Genomic DNA, 16,146 nt, shown 5'->3' with positions numbered 1-16,146 from the left:
GTTGGAGCAGCAGCAGCAGTCGACTGCTTGTACATCTCCTGTGATTGGTCGGTGGTCTGAGTCTGAGTGCAAAACAAGCTCAAAACCCCTCCTACTGAACAAGTGACGCAAGTAGCTTCCTCCCACCCCTCCTCCCACCTCCATGTCCTCCTCCTCCTCCTCTTATTTTCCCTCCTGGCCCTCGCTGCCACCTCCTCCCTCAGCTAGTTTACTGTCATCCTGTCTGGATACATTAAGCTCATATGCCACTAGTGTTCACCGAGCACAGAAAAAAAAAAGGCAAAGAAAGGAGAAGAAACGATGGCGGGTTGTGGCGCTTTAAAGAACCCCTCGCTTCAGTTCTTAGGTTTCTACAAATGAAGCTCGAGCACAGACAACCACTTATACCTATAAGTTAAATTCAGTAGTAAGGCACGTTTTACAATGAGAAGGAGATGAGGATGGATTGCTTTGGCCTGACAGGAAAACATTGGAGACCATCGGGTTGGATTTTCAGCCGAGTTAAAACCGGGGAAAATTGCAAATATTTCAGTGACAGACAGGAGTGTCCAGGTAAACGAAGAGACAGACATCAGGAGGTAGAACACACGTAGTGACGGTCGGACATCATGGACATGGGGTTAGAGCTTCAGGTAGAAACACACATATAAAACAGTTGTCTTCTGTACATTGCGATAAAAAGTCATACCATCATGGCCATAAAAATACATACTGTAGGTTTCTGTTGTCATTTACAATTCTGAGACATGGCAAAGTGATCCTGATTTTTGACGTGAGGCGATCGGCTCCTCAGTCAGCACCACACTGGGATAACATTACTATTTAAAATACATGATTTACGCTGCGTTCGTGACATGTTGCATTTACCGTAAATACAAGCTGCCGACAAGGATAAACTGTTCACGTCAACCGTGAGTATTTCACGTACAGGCTTCTGATAGTTTGTCCCAAGATCATAAAGAATCTCAATTATAAGTTACACTCACACCCAAACAACAAACTCAATATACAAAAAGAAGATCTGCTGCAGATTGTGGGTGATCTTTCATTCATAAATAACAATATTAGATCAAATGTGTTGGAACTATTTAAACATCTTGTCATCCATTTTGGGGACTTGATACTTCTTTGGCTGGTAATCCCCAAATTCAGTGGCCACATTCTCCTTTTCATGAGCCAAATAAGTATATTAATAAAGACTGTCCACCCCTCTGCTGCATGAACACAGCCACAAAGACTTGTGACTGATGTCTGATTTAAAGATCCTACGCGAAGTGATACAAGTCTTTCAGTCCCAACGCTGGAAGGACACACCTCTTAAGTCATTGACGGGATTTCAATTAATAATCAACCCAGATCTGAATGACCCGACGAACACGGAAGCTTAGGTTTCGTCTTCTGGTGAATTCACTCGCAGAGAGATGCTGCTTTCGCAAAAGACGTGGAGTGATAAGTGGCATAAAAAAGTGGCTATTAAATGGTCCATCTGAAATGATAGTTTAAAATAAAGGAAAATCTACTTTCACAGCAACTTTACTGTGGTTGCAAAACACTTTTGGTGTATTGACTTTGTCTAGACATGCCTCCTGTACTTTTACTGCAGATTATTGACCCACACTGCCACTGTCCTAAAGCTGCAGAAATGTGTCTTTTTCTCGTTGAATGTCAACAATATTATTTGATAGCTTAAGATTTCCAATACTGAATTCCACTGAGACTTCTAGAAAAACCTTTACACGCCTTCACATAACTTATAGTGTTTGGAAATATGACCAAAGACAGTGTAAAAGTGTGTAAGAATGGATGTTTCATATTCATATTTAAACCAGTTTCTTCATGTATGGTAATAAATATTGATGTTCTTGCAAATAACTTTTGGATGGATTTTTTAAGAGTTATTTGCAAAGGAATGAATTAAATCTAGCTGAAGCTTGAATCGCATTTTCAACCCAAATGTCAGACGGTGCCTTAAAAGTCGAAGGTCCCGTCCTCAGCTGGGATCTGACTCTGAGACTGTGTGCAGTAAAAGTTCATCTTGGTGATCAGGACTTTACCAGAATCTCCATGATGTGGTCCAGTTCGTTCAGGTCCATCAGACAGGACTGGAGAGTCCCAGCCGATGGGTGGCTAGGAGGACGCATTTTGACATCCTCGTCCGTCCACAGCGACACACTGATGGGCCACAGGGAGCCCGCCGACCAGGCCGAAGGCAGTTCTGAAGTCTCATACATCGATGTGTCAATGTCGTCGAAGATGTCGTCCAGGGTGAGGTCGCTGAGGTAGCCCATGGCGCTTACTGCATCACTAAAAGTATTAATGGCCGCAGCAGGAAGTGATTTCTGCTGGTCGGGCAGGCTGTTTGCCTCCTGAGAAGGAAACTCTGGGGACAGTGGTGGAGAAAGGCTGTCCCCATCCTCCTCTGCACAGCCGGGACACGTAACCTGCATGTCCTCCCTGAGAAGGCAGGAGTCGGTGTGGTTGAGGAGCGTCTCAGATGTTCCCGCCCCCTCGCTCTGCATGTCCTCCTGGATCTGCCTGAGCGTGTTGATGAGCAGCACCGAGCGTCGCAGGCTGAGCTCCATGCCGGCCTGGTAGCTCTGGAGCTTCTCCATGCAGAGGCCGAGCACGAGCTGCCGCTGCTGCAGGTGGTTCATGTCGGATTTGGATGGACCCACGAGGAACCCGTCATCATCCCCTCCGCCTTCCTCGCCATTCCTCTCCTTCTCTGCAGCAGCAGGGAGGGTCTCGGCCTCCAGCTCCTCCAGGCAGCTCCACTTCCGTTTCACACCGCGACCCAACATTGACCTACATTGATACATAGATATTAACATCCACGCCTGATGTGCATCACATGACACCAATATGCATTCATTGACTATATATTCATATTGCTGTAGTATTGCATCTAATATTAATACATTACATTGGTTACACTTTTTATGCTACAATTGCACCGGTATGTAAGTGCATTTCGGGCAATTTGCAACTCTGTCACATTACAAAATTCTTCTACATTAGTGTTATCAACCCTTTAAAATGGAGACACAACTGAAGGAGGAGAGAGAGAGTTAAAACACTGCCAACATTTTCTGTAGATCAAATAATTGACTAATAAGTTTAGCTCTAAGAGACACAAGCACCTTTACATTTATAAGGTCATATATTAAGACTTGCTGTCCAATAAACTCTTAACTATTAAATAATTAACTAAACTAGTTGTGGCTTAAACCAGGTGCTTATTCTTTGTGATCACTGAGTCACATTGAGGATCACATCAGGCTGCACTGCCATGTAATAAACCTTGCATCCAGTTTATGTAACAGCACCAACCTAGCAAACATGGCTTGTTGGTTTATCATTCCTTTTGAATCAATCATCTCTCATAAATCCAGCAGAAACTAAGTTACTGACACATGCTTCTCAATCTGTACAAGTTTTACAAGGTGGACTTGCTTTTTTCCATTCAGGACATTTAAAAGTGAACATTAAAACTGGTATATGACTCACTATGAGACACCAATGCAGTCTGAGAGACTTTACTCATCCATACAGAGACACATTTTTCTATTAGTTGGATCATTGTCCCTCAAATGCTTTCCCAAATACCAGATGGGAACACACGAAGCCCCATTTGATGAGAGTTTAACCCCCAATTGAGGAGATTAAAATCAGCCTGGTGTTATTTAAGAGAGATACACAACCATACCAAGTCAAATATATGTTTAAATAACCTATTCAAACAATGTACTCTCTTTGGAGCAGCAAAATAACAAAACGATGTCACTCCATCATACTTATTCTAGCCCAGGATCCCTGCGATCACCCCCAACCCCCTTTAACGGACTTCATAGGGGAAACACTAGCTCCATTCAAACCAAGTTTAAAAGAGAAAGACATGGCGATTTTTTAAATACATCCGAACAAAATAGTTTACAAACGAACCTTACGTGCCCTTGGAAAGTGTCATTAGGGGTTTGAATCCGTCGTGTGTTCGGTTCGCTTCGTTTTCGACGTCGCGTTCCTCTGCTCTCGAGCCTCAGGAAGATGAGGAATGCTCCGTAGAGCCAGCAGCGGGGGGAGGAGGAGCAGGAGACAGACTTTCGGAGCTCACAGGGCGGCGTTGATTGGTCCGATCCCCCGCCCATCAAACCTCCACCACCGTCACTCACGGGGCAGCGAATGTGAGACGGCTGGTTCCTGCTGCTGCGTTCAGGGACCGCTCATAAAGATCAGTGACAACGGTGTAGGTCAACGTGAGCGGGGAAAAAGGGTTATGTGATCGGTGGTTATCTTTTATGACAGGAATCTGTTTGAAATCCTGATTGTGATATAAAATACACATAAAAACAGACACTAAAATTCAAAGAAATGAAATGAATATCTATATGACTCCCATACCCAGTTTGGTTGACAGTGGTGGGATAAGTATTTATATTCTTTACTTAACTACTAATTCCACAGAGTAATAATACTCTTTCTGAAGTATAAGTCACATATTATCTAATTATACTTAAAGTGTCAAAAGCTAAGCTAATGGAGAACCTTGAATTTCAGCCTCACCTGATACATACTGATAATGGGTGGAATAATTGTAAGGAGCATTTCAATGTCATACGATTTTAATAACTGTTTTTCAGAGTTCTTATAAGAACTGTGATGTTGTAACTATCTTTGTGTACTTATAGTGAAACAAAAAGTTCAGTACAATTAATGCATTTTAAGTTGTCATGTAAGTTTAAATTACCTTTAGTTGTGTCAAGAACTAAATATGTGTTATTGCATCACAGATAAGAAACATATCATTTAAGGGAACATTGTTAAATTAACTGACTCTATTTTTCACATCACTAGAGTGGATAGTCCCGATTATAGAAACACACACTTCAATCAACTTTTGTTTTCTTCTTCGCGCTGAAAGGAGCCAGTTGAGGTGGTTCGGGCACCTAGTGAGGATGCCACCTGGGCGCCTCCCTAAGGAGGTGTTCCAGGCACGTCCAGCTGGGAAGAGACCGAGGGGTAGACCTAGGACCAGGTGGAGGGATTATATCTCTTCGCTGGCCTGGGAGCGTCTTGGAATCCCCCAGTCAGCAGGGGCGGATCTAGCCATTTTGGGGCCCTAGGCAAAATATAGACATGGGGCCCTCATTCTTGAAATGGCTGCTAAATTTTTCCAATCGTTTGTGCCATCGGAGCTGAACCGCTGCTTGTTGCAATTGCCAAACAGCCGACAACAGAAGCAAACAGCGCGGTCTTTCATCATGCTGTACACGAGCCAGGACCTCTGGATTTTTTCGCCATTCTTCATGTTCATGTTGTAGTAAGTGTTTGTGAATCGTCTGCCCTGAGTGTTCTGGGGGAAATCTCCTCGTATCTGCACTGGTCCTTTCTGTACTATTGAACAACGCTCTCTGTCTGTTAACTTTTTTGGCCAATGTGCAGGGTCGTCGCCTATTATTAAATTATCTCCACTGCTGGTGGTAAATGGCCTAGCACTACTCACCACTAAATCACCTTCGTCTTCATCATCCAGAGTCACCTGTTCCTCTGCTTCGGCTTCTATAGCCACCTCTTCTCCTTCGGCACCCATAGCCACCTCTCCTTCCACTTCAACATGTTCCTCATCAATACCTGCTGAGCATGTAGAACTAGCAAGTTCAGGAGCTACTACAGCGGATGCTGTAGCAGCAGGAGATGTAAAAAAGCCAAAGGACGTTAATTTTGGCAGTGTATCTGCAATTCTTTTGCTCTCTTTTGCTCTCTTTCTTTTAGAATAACCACTTTCGTAGCTCCGCTTCATTTTTACCGAGTCGCATACAGTTTACTTCCCGCTGCTTTGGTTTGAAGGCACGTCATTATTGCTACGTCATCATATTATGGACTAGTCAATGCACAGTAATGGAGGGGGGTATGTGTGCTTGGACAATTATTATTTAGACATTAATTCGGTATTATGCTGATATTTCTTGTTTTTTTATTAGAAATGTGTTTTGTTTTTTTACTTCACTTAAGTAACAAATTAACATTCGTTTTTTGTGTCTTTACTGTGACTGGGATGGTCAGATTTGGGGGCCCCTATTTGGTTGAGGCCCTAGGCAATTGCCGAGGTTTGCCTAATGGAAGAACCGCCACTGCCAGTCAGAGCTGGTTGATGTGGCCAGGGAAAGAGAAGTTTGGGGCTCTCTGCTGGAGCTGTTACCTCCGCGACCCTGACGGATAAGCGGGAGAAGATGGATGGATGGATGGATGGAGGATCCTTCATAAAATATAAACACGTGTACATATCAGCGTTGCGTTAGAAATATCTAGAAATCATAGAGAATTGCAGTGTGTACCTGAACGCAGCATTTTAAAGGGACCAGTGAGTCAGAAAGGAGGGAGGGAGGGGGGGCCGACAGGAAATATGGGGGAGGGCAAACACCAAATAAGGAGACTCTTCATTCACGTTTTTCAGCCACTTCCTCCTGAAGCCCTCACAGCATTCATACTTCTTCTTTCCTCTCGTTTCCGCTTCGTCTTCCTCTGAACAGAAAGTAAATATTCAATGTTAAGATTCGATTATATTCCTTGTTTGTGAGCCTTCTGTTGTTGGTAATTTGGGAGCAATTGCAATTAAAATGCATATCAAAAACATGTAATGTATTCTATTGTGCCATTGAGCTCTTTGAATTGTGCCAAATGCAAAACCGCAAGGTGTAGTAAATAAATAATAACCTTTCAGCATGTTAGGGCTAGTAAATTAGAGGTTCATTCATACATAACAGACATAGTTGCTTTATGGGGGCTAATTTAAAGTACTTTAAATAGTTAGGTGGTATATTTTGTTATTGCGTCCAATAAAAATGTTGTCTTCACTTCAGATAACAAGTGAATTAAAAGCCCTTGAAGGCTACCACTTACTTTATACTCACGTTTCTTACCAGCGGTGTAGTCGACGGACAGATAACACATGTAATAAAATGTTCAGCATGATATGGAAGTAGAAATGCATTTCTGTAACACTGCACCAACATCACATTTACTGCTCTCTGTGTTGCTGCTTTTTTAAGACACAATAGCCTCTTTCTCTAATGACTCGTTTTTTCCTCGGGCTGCTTTTTTGCTGAGTCACCGAGAGTCCATTAATCTTTAACTATGGGCAAACGAAGGCCAGGCAGCAGGCCAACATGCAGAGTGAGCGAGAATTTTTATGACCAACTACTTTTCGGCAGTTTTAGACAAGACTTTGGGCTTGTTCAAGACTATGAAAAGTCTCTATTCAGCAGATTAAGAAGCAGCATTCATTATTTATAAACGTGAATCCACTATTTCACAGGTTTTGTGTAGTCATTCTGCAAACACAAGTTCTGTTGAATCAAACACTCTCTGCATATCTTCAACAGAATCTCACGTCCAACGTCATCATGTGAGAGCACGTGTTGGCGAAGGTCCTTCTGCAGCCAAACTGCGCCAGATTTACATCGAATTCACTTGAATTTTGTAAATCGAACCATAAGCACACTCACCTTCATCACTTACCTCTATCAATTCAGTGCATTTTCAAAGAGATGTAGTGAAATAATTCTAATATTCTCAAATGATAAGATGTCCTGTGCTAATTGGGACAGTTGATTAACTACATTTTTTTGGCAACTTGGATTTTTGTTTCAACAGTCAAGGCATCTAAAGAACCGTCTAGCGTTCTGAGGAGTTATTATAGCAATTTGTTTACCTTTCATGGGCTTAACTTTAACCGTTAACTCACTTTAATTACAGTATATAGAATTTGTCATATGTAAATGTTGTTCATTTGTTATACTAGTCTTAACATCGTTTTTTAAAATAGCTGTCATAGATAGAATCGGAGGATGAAACCCTCTTTATTTGTCACATGCATGCACACAGCAGAGCACACACAGTGAAATTAGTCCTCTGCATTTAACCCATCCTAGTTCTAGGAGCAGTGGGCAGCTATTGTGCAGTCCTATTTTCATTCAGTGTTGCTTCGTATTCTTCTTTCTTTGTCTTGGAATGCCCCACATAAACCAAAGTAAATTCCACGTATGTGTAAACCTACTTAGTAATAAAACAGGTTCTGATTCTTCTGATGAATGAAAGGTAACATTTGTGCTCCTGCATCAGAACGCGCTCCCTTAAACAGTTAAAGTAACCCTAAGCAAGGACAGGATATGTTGAATCATTAAGGATTTCTGTAATCCTACCAGGTCTTTTTTTATGTAACCTTAAGGAAAAGTTACCTTTTTTTCTGTATCCTGATTACATAATCCCAGATCTGCATATAGTGTGTTTTTGCAAGCCTTATCTTTCATGCTCACCCAGAAAGCCAAAGGTCAAAAAACAAGTCTTTAATAAAAGCAGTAAGAAAAACAAAAGAGAATTTGCTTAATGCTACGATAAGTGATCCAGTCCACACCACACATGTAATAGTTGCACCTTTTATTATAAAAAATATTTACAAAGATGCTACAATGTTTTTCCTTAATATAAAAAAATGCATACATTTTACAACGGTAATTAGTCTTTGAAGTTCTAGCTCCCATTCAGACCAGAGTGACATCCTTCAGGAGTGTTGTGGTAAGGTAATAAGCGTGTCGTAATACTGTATTTTTGTCAATACATTTTGTTTGCCTGAGTTAAATCTCTTCATCACGATGATAATGAACAATTTTTTTGAAAAATGCATTTGATTTTTCCACATCTTTAGGAGAAAAAGGCAACTGTTTGCATAAAAGAATTAAAGGACATTTGAGTCGTATACAATCATTTTGAAACACATATGACAGAGCTGCATAGTGATTTGAATAGTAACCCGGTCATTATTATTACTGCTAATAATAATAAAAAAATGTGAGGAATAAATAGGTACTGCATTCAAAACGGAGGGAAAATTTGGATAAATATAATTTCATCGGGCCTCGTGGTTGAATTGATACGTCAATATGGCATGTCGGTACCTAGATATAATAAATACAATAAATAAAACAACAATAAATTAGGTTGGGTTGACACACAGAACTCTACATTTGATGTTATAACAAACGAGAGAAAGAAATATGGCTTCTTGATGCAGTTATCACCCCGGGGTTTTCTCCAAAAATGCTTCCGGAAAAAAGCTGTTGTTATTATTGTTATTAGATCTGTATGTAAAGCAGGGCAGGAAAATGACTTACGCTTTACCACTGGCTACTGTAAACTTAGCAGAAACAGTCAAATGTTAACCAGCATTTGGTTGGTGGCCGTCAGTCACTTCCCTGCCCTGCGTAAAGCTTTTGAGAAAATGAAAGAACAGCGCCTTTAAAAAGTGTTTCGATGCCAGTCCTGACACCGGTTACAGTCGACTTGTTTTTACCAAACCATGGGAAGACACTGTCTCGAGTCTGGCTACATTAAAATCTTAAAAACCGCTTGGGAGGGAAAAATAATAATTAATATCAAATGATACTTGCAAAATCCCCCAGCTGTATAATGCAAAAAATATATTTCTATATACACATACGTACATATACATATATTCCATTCATAATTGCTCAAATCTTTAGGAAAATATGCATTAATTCATAGATTTGGATTTACAATTTGTTCTGTTTCTGATGCATGTAGTGTGATGAGTTGTTCCTCAGTCCATGATACAATAAATAGAAAATGGACAGAATGGCAGAAAATACGACCAGAAGGAGCTAGTATGACAGAATGTATGACAGACGTAAACATGGAAAGTACGTAAATAAGAATGCATCATGGTATAGGTAATTATCTTCGCCCTCTCTCACACATATTGTCAAGTTTTGGATTTCATCAACAAAGTAGGAAACTAACCGCTTCGCCCACAGAGCAACGTGGCTTGTGAATCCCAAAATTCATTAATTTTTGATTTCTACTTTCACTGCCAATTACGATTTTTGAATAAAAGAGGAAGGTCCCAACAGCAGCTGCCGACTCGCCTAAGTGGCCGTTAGAAGACTAACTACACCCCCAACGGCCGATCCCAAAATCTACTTGGCTTGCTGTTAATTTCCCACCTTGTCCCCAAACCTCTAACAATCTCCATGTGTAACAATACCACATACAGAACATGCACATGTGTACTGTGCATAGTCTGGAAAGAGTCTGAGGGATCAGTACAGGCCAGAGGAATGTTCTGAGTTTCAGGATCCCACAATGATCTCCATGATGTGGTCCAGTTCATTCAGGTCTGACCTGCAGCTCGAGCTGGAGCTGAGGGCCGTGGGCCCGTGAGAGGAAAGGCTCTCCAGCAGATCGTAAGGACCCATCTTAGGGGCGCTCTGCATGCCCGTCAGCACCGTGTCGAGGTCGTAGTAGGACGGGTCCACGTCTGAAAACAGTTCCTCGAGTGCAGGGTCAGGGGGCGGCGCTGGGTGTTTGATCTCAAAAGTCCCAAAAACCTGCTCCCCTGTCCTGGTGTCTGGGCTAAGGTGGTCTCGGTCCCCCTCCTCGCTCTCAGACGCACACTCCTCGCTGTCCTCCTCTTCATCCTCCTCGCACTCACCATCTTCGTCTTCCTCCTCCCAGCAAGGTCCCATGCCGAAGGGACCTGCAAGGTACGAGGTCGAGGACAGCTGTGGGGAGCTGGGCGACAAGGTGGACATGGTGACCTCTGTCTCCACATCTCCCTCCATTACCACCTCCTCAGCGTGGTAGCCTTCCTCCAGGCCGGCCCCTGGGAAGGGCTTCGGGCTCTGCCCCGCCTGAGATGCCGGGTCCGTCTGCCGGCACAGCACCTCGGTGGCCACCAGACGGTCTGCAGGACACTGGGCAGCTGCCAGCGCCTGGGTCATTATCTGCCAGGTGCCGTCCTGGGTCATCTCCTCCTGGATCTGCCGCACTGTGTTGGCTATCAGCACGGAGCGGCACAGGTTGGGCTCCACCAGCATGTGGCATAGCTGCAGCTTGATCAGCGACATGTCAAGCAGCGACTGCCGCTGCAGGCTGTACGAGGACGTCAGCGTCCGGGCCGCCACAGATGGAGCCGCCGGGACCTGGTCCTCCCCGGGGACTGGTTCCTCTCCGGAGTCTGAGAACTTGCGCTTGGTGCCCTTCGGGAACATGTTGTCTCTCTGTGGTGATGGCGGGGAGAAAGAAACAAAGTCAGACATCTGACACCTATCTTAGAATCAATAAATGTATCACACTTACAACACAAAATGCCTACTGTTCACTAGCTAAGAGTGTAGTGAAAAAAGTAAGTGCCATGTAATTAATTATGTAAATGTGTGATGCATTAAGGCTATGTGGGGTTTTATCTGTGTATGGTCATGAGGGAGCTAGAGCTACAAGCTGCTCAACAGCAGCTGTGACGTTATAAATAAACTACAGGTTTAAACTCTCAATGGACTACAGTAAACAGTAAATGTTTGTTGTAGTTTTTTTCTTAAAGTTTGCTATACCTTTCCTGTTGAGAGGCACAGGCAATAGAAATGCAGCTCGGTCCCGGCTGCAACGCTTCAAGTACTTTTGTACGAGTGACAAGCAGCTTTTGTTCAGCACCATTTCTGCCCATTTTAGGCCAGTCTGAGGCAAGACTCCTGCTGGGCGGAACAACCACACTTTTAACAGACCACTGGGCCACCGAAAATAGCATGGTTACCAACTAAATGCAAACGCTGCATCAAAGTAAGCACAGACTAGACAGACCTTTGTCAGAAAACAAACACAGCACTCAAGTTACATGATCAGTGCACTTATATTCTTTCCCACTGCCACCTGTGAGCAAAAAAATATCCCAAATCGATAAAAGGTGCTTTTAAGGGGGTAAAAGTGATAAGAATATGACAAAAAATAGCATTTACAATATCACAATACAATATACCACCATGAACCACTAGTATTTACAAGGGATAACAGGTTTCCGGGTCTACACACGCCACGATTCAAAAACTAGTAGAACAAGATTTTCACTTTCTCTTCACTGAGGGAGGGGGAAGAAGAGCAGAGTCAACTTCCTTATTACACACCGTTTGGCACACACAGTTGTCTTACAGGAACAAAACAACACTCCTGCCAACATGTAAGGTCCTCTGACTCCCCAAAAATAAACGTAAGGAGACTGAGGTCTGAATAATTGCCTTAGGCATTTCATTTTCCAGACAGAAAAATAATGTGCAGTGTCCAGCTGTGTAAGAAACCTGCCAGTGTAGGCAGGGCATTTTGGGTGAATGATCCACCTAATTTAAACTTTGTGATACATTTCCTTTAAAATAATCACAAAAAAGGAAAACCAGGGGTACAATGACAATGGTATTGATACATGCTTGACTGTAACAGCATAGCATTTGGGTTTACAGAGTAAAAAGCAAACAGCAAAGAGTTGTTAGCAATTTTACAAAAGCAGCCCCATATTTCAGCTGGAAACCAAAATTAAGCTAACGGAAAACACTGCTGTTATTGTCACAATTCATCTCCAACAAAGAATTTGTTTTCCTTTGAATGTTCATCTTAAAATGCCAGGCAAAACCAGGAGCCTATAATCAGTGGAAATGACATACCATCACCAAATTAACACACTGTAAGACTGCAGGAGTGTTGTGCAAGATTTTGAAGCCAAAAACTAGAAAGACAAAAACACAATTGTAACATTTTGCATTTAATCAACATATAGTCAAACAAATGTCTTATTTGGGGTTGATTGTAAACTCTCCAATCCTTCTCTCCAGCCTTTAATGGGGGAATAACTTTGCTTCTTTACACACATGACAACCTGACATGAAATGAGAAAGAAAGATTAAGTTACAGCTACTGTCTTCACCTGATTGATCACATGAATGATATAACCCTTACCAAAAAAAAGAAGTGGATCTAATATACACTGAATTGTTTGGGAGCCTTCACTTTCTTTGAGTCCTCGCTTGCACAGGGAATAGCATTTCCTGACATTGGACAGAATAGAAAAAAAGTCATTTATGAAAGTGCCCGTGGATCTAAAATACAAAAAGGGTGAGGAAACAATTATGGACAAATGTTTTCTTCTTGTGTGGTGCATTTGTGGCTGGCCCCTGTTAAACAAGACGACACACTATAGAGCAATATCTCTCTGAAGAAAGACAGCAACAATTATGTAAAAGTTAACTTGAATAAAACCAGGAAGACCTACAACCTGAGAGAAAGCACACTGCAAAGTGAAGAAACAACAGTTTGGGACATGACAGTTTTTACAGGTGTATTGAAAAATGGTGGTTTTGAACACCATATGGTTCAGCATTTTGGGGTTAAATCTCAAGGTAGTATTTGTTGTATAAAATCAGACTGGAAATGACTTGGGTCTATGACTTGATCATTCTCATGTTGCACCTGTAGCAGACAAACTTACATCATACAACACTTACAGAATGTAAATGAACAAACACTTATAAATTACCCAAAAATATTTAAAATACATACACTACAATTACCTGTATCTATTATATTTTCAATATATTGAGAGATGTTCAGAACTGACAATAACATGACAAACCCCTATAATACAACAACACAAAATGCAATAACTTTACACCAAAGCCTGAAAGTGGTATGTTCTTACACGCACCTAGCATTTCAAATATTGTAAGTATAACCCAAACGTATATTGATTATTAGGACATATGTTGTCTACTAAAGATGCTTTTTGTCGCGATTAACATCCGAACCACTTCCTGCACAACCAATAATTGAAACTTACACATTCCTGTCATGCAAATTTACTCAGTTTCAGGAAAATTTAACAAGGAAATGCTGACATGTGATGTTCAAAAAAACGTATCTTGCAGGAAATGAGTAATCAATTGTAAAAATGTTCATAACGCAAATACTATTGTAGTCACACAACTTGTATTACACAATTGTATATATGCAAGACAGTGCTGCTATACACAGAGTTAGCTATACAAACATTACCACAGAAGTACTGTACTTAAATACAATTTTGAAAAGGCTTGTACTTTTCTTGGGTATTTTTTGCTACTTTGTACTTCTACCCCACTGCAATTCAGTTGATCTTGTACTTTTACTCCACTACATGTTCTTTAATTCCTTAAGTTACTTTGCAGGTGTTGATTAATAATGTAAAATATAACGACCCTATAACCCTTAAATAAGACTTTAGTTACACCTTGAGTAACATTCACAAGCTACCCTGCAGTATACAAAGTCATTACAACTACCTGCACCTTTACCAGCTCTGGATTAATGCATTAATAAGTATCATCAAAACATACTATTCTAAAATGCACCAATCTGCATAATTAGCACTTCTACTTTTGGTACTTTATGTATATTTAGATGCTAATATGTTCCTACTGTTACTTGAGTCACCTTTTGATTACAGGATTTACAGAGTATTCAACACACAAAAAGTACAAAATCTGAGTACATCTTCCACCTCTGTACTCAACTGAGCCCTTGTATTATGCTAGGAGCCAAACACAAGGCAGCCTTGCTTTACGTCAATGGCTGCTAGCATGACCCATCCCCCACTGCACACTGAAACCCCTCCACTTTCACAGCCTAACGTACTAAACGAGTAAATACACTCACACCACGGCGGCATTGTATTTTTCACATTTCCCTGTGAATAATACTAACTTAGCACTATGAGCCGGTGTTGTGGAGCCCGTACAGCCGCGAAGAGAGCGGCTCGGAGCTGCTGGCCGTGACTGCCGCATGCTTTGTCTTTTCAGCATCAGAGCTACCGAGCGACAATGAGGCCATTTTGCGCTAGTAGCTAACAGCTAGCCGGCTACTCGCTAAGCTACGGCTCTGACTTTACGAGCTAAGCTAACTGTGCTAATATGTTCAGTGAAACGGTAGAAAAATGGTTGGTCTCAATACAACCTTCTTTATGTATTGCTTGTACAAAATAAATGCTAGCAAGTTGAGCTAATTAGCTGAAAGCGCCCACCCACACACATCCTCCGCGGTCCTTCCTCCTTTTTCTAGCCAAAAACAAGAGTTTTTTTTTTTACCGCGGCTGGGCTGTTTAAGTTCTCCCGAAAAAAACAACAATACACGGTCTCCCCGGGTAACAACGGCTACTAACGGTCCGGTACTCACCTCGTGTTTGTGTTATTTTATTCCCGTCTCGGTCATAGGATCGACGGCAGGGAAAGCGGAGATCAGGTTCAGATGAGATCATTCATGCCACGGCTTCAAAAACTGAACTACCTCTGTCCTGCTGCTGCTGCTGCGGAGCAAGGGAGGGAAGGAAGGGACGGGAGGGGGAGGGGAGCCGACAAAAGCCAGCCATATGCCTGGGATTCCTCTCTAATGATTTCTCCCTGCTTTTTCTCCCCCTCCAGACGCTTTAATTTGACTAACAAGTGAAAGCCTGCAGTTTGCACCAGAGAACGAGAAATTAGACATCTCTAAGTTGCGTTGGGTGTAAGTGATGAATGTGCATACGTTTAACATTTACTCAGATGTGTAGATATAAAAGAAAAACAAACAGACAACTAATATGTGGTTGAGGCTTCATTCAGAATATTCACACATTCTGAATACTTTTACTACACAGTCGTGGAAAGTAGTAAAGTAGGTTGGTTACATGTTTCATGTTTGGTTGTAACATTTTGAATATCCACATATTACAAATACAAATAGTACCAAGGGTGGAAAGTAACTAAGTAGACAACATACCTATTTTTGAGTAAGTCCAGTGTTAATAATAATCACAAATTATAAATACAAAAGTACCCAGGGGGTGGAAAGTAACTAAGTAGATTACATACTATTTTGTGTATGTCCATTAGGAATTATTCAGAATATGATTAAATGACAAATTATGAATACAAATAGTACCTAGTGGTTTTTTTAAGTGAACATATCTGCATTGTTATGTTGTTCAGAGTCTGTGTTGTTGTTTATTACATGTACTGTACGTTGCTTTCGATAAAGTGTCAGCTACATTTAATGTAGTGCAGTTTTGGAAAGTATAATAGAAGCAGACTGCAGACTATTTTTAAAGTATTCTCATTAGGTGAGTGCCAGTCCAATACTGAGTTATGCTAACCAAATTCCTGCAATGTGTTTACAAAATATTGGCATCAAATAATACTTGAAATGTCCAAATTAAAATGATGTGTTTAAGGACACCATTTCCAAATCGAATATATTAAATTACTGTAGATGTGTATTAATGTATTAATGGGTAAATCACCGCTG

General features: G+C 41.4%; 2 protein-coding genes across 9 annotated transcripts in view; both read right to left on the bottom strand.

Moving 5' to 3' along the window:
- Positions 1-5,080, bottom strand: part of si:dkey-177p2.6 (uncharacterized protein LOC568712 homolog) — a 5,406-nt gene extending 326 nt beyond the window's left edge. Inside the window, exons 1-2 of one of the 2 annotated variants that reach the window (XM_063909501.1) lie at positions 3,943-5,080; positions 1-2,805 (exon numbers count right to left, since the gene is read on the bottom strand). The exon at positions 1-2,805 is cut by the window's left edge and continues 326 nt beyond it. In XM_063909501.1, coding sequence (XP_063765571.1) covers positions 2,043-2,805; positions 3,943-4,145 — 966 coding nt within the window. In that variant the 5' untranslated portion in view covers positions 4,146-5,080 and the 3' untranslated portion in view covers positions 1-2,042. The remainder of the gene's footprint in view (positions 2,806-3,942) is intronic. The other variant, XM_063909503.1, reaches the window with a different exon arrangement.
- Positions 5,081-8,418: 3,338 nt separating this feature from the next.
- cdca4 (cell division cycle associated 4) lies at positions 8,419-15,258 on the bottom strand. 7 transcript variants are annotated; one of them, XM_063908589.1, is made up of 3 exons: positions 15,040-15,225; positions 11,403-11,543; positions 8,419-11,072 (listed from the first exon to the last, which is right to left on the bottom strand). In XM_063908589.1, exon 3 carries the CDS (start codon positions 11,061-11,063, stop codon positions 10,143-10,145), a length of 921 nt encoding a protein of 306 aa, XP_063764659.1. In that variant the 5' UTR covers positions 11,064-11,072; positions 11,403-11,543; positions 15,040-15,225; the 3' UTR covers positions 8,419-10,142. The 7 variants fall into 7 exon arrangements, 5 of the variants coding, with proteins under 5 accessions (XP_063764659.1, XP_063764657.1, XP_063764655.1 ...); XM_063908587.1 differs by having other exon boundaries at positions 11,403-11,540; XR_010168041.1 differs by lacking the exons at positions 8,419-11,072; positions 11,403-11,543 and adding exons at positions 12,578-12,712; positions 12,793-12,881 and having other exon boundaries at positions 15,040-15,258.
- Positions 15,259-16,146: the final 888 nt, after the last annotated feature.

This window comes from Eleginops maclovinus, chromosome 19 (genome assembly GCF_036324505.1).
Source record: "Eleginops maclovinus isolate JMC-PN-2008 ecotype Puerto Natales chromosome 19, JC_Emac_rtc_rv5, whole genome shotgun sequence".
NCBI classification, from domain to species: domain Eukaryota; kingdom Metazoa; phylum Chordata; class Actinopteri; order Perciformes; family Eleginopidae; genus Eleginops; species Eleginops maclovinus.
Note: the sequence above shows the minus strand (reverse complement) of the source record. Positions and strands in the feature narration are given on the sequence as shown.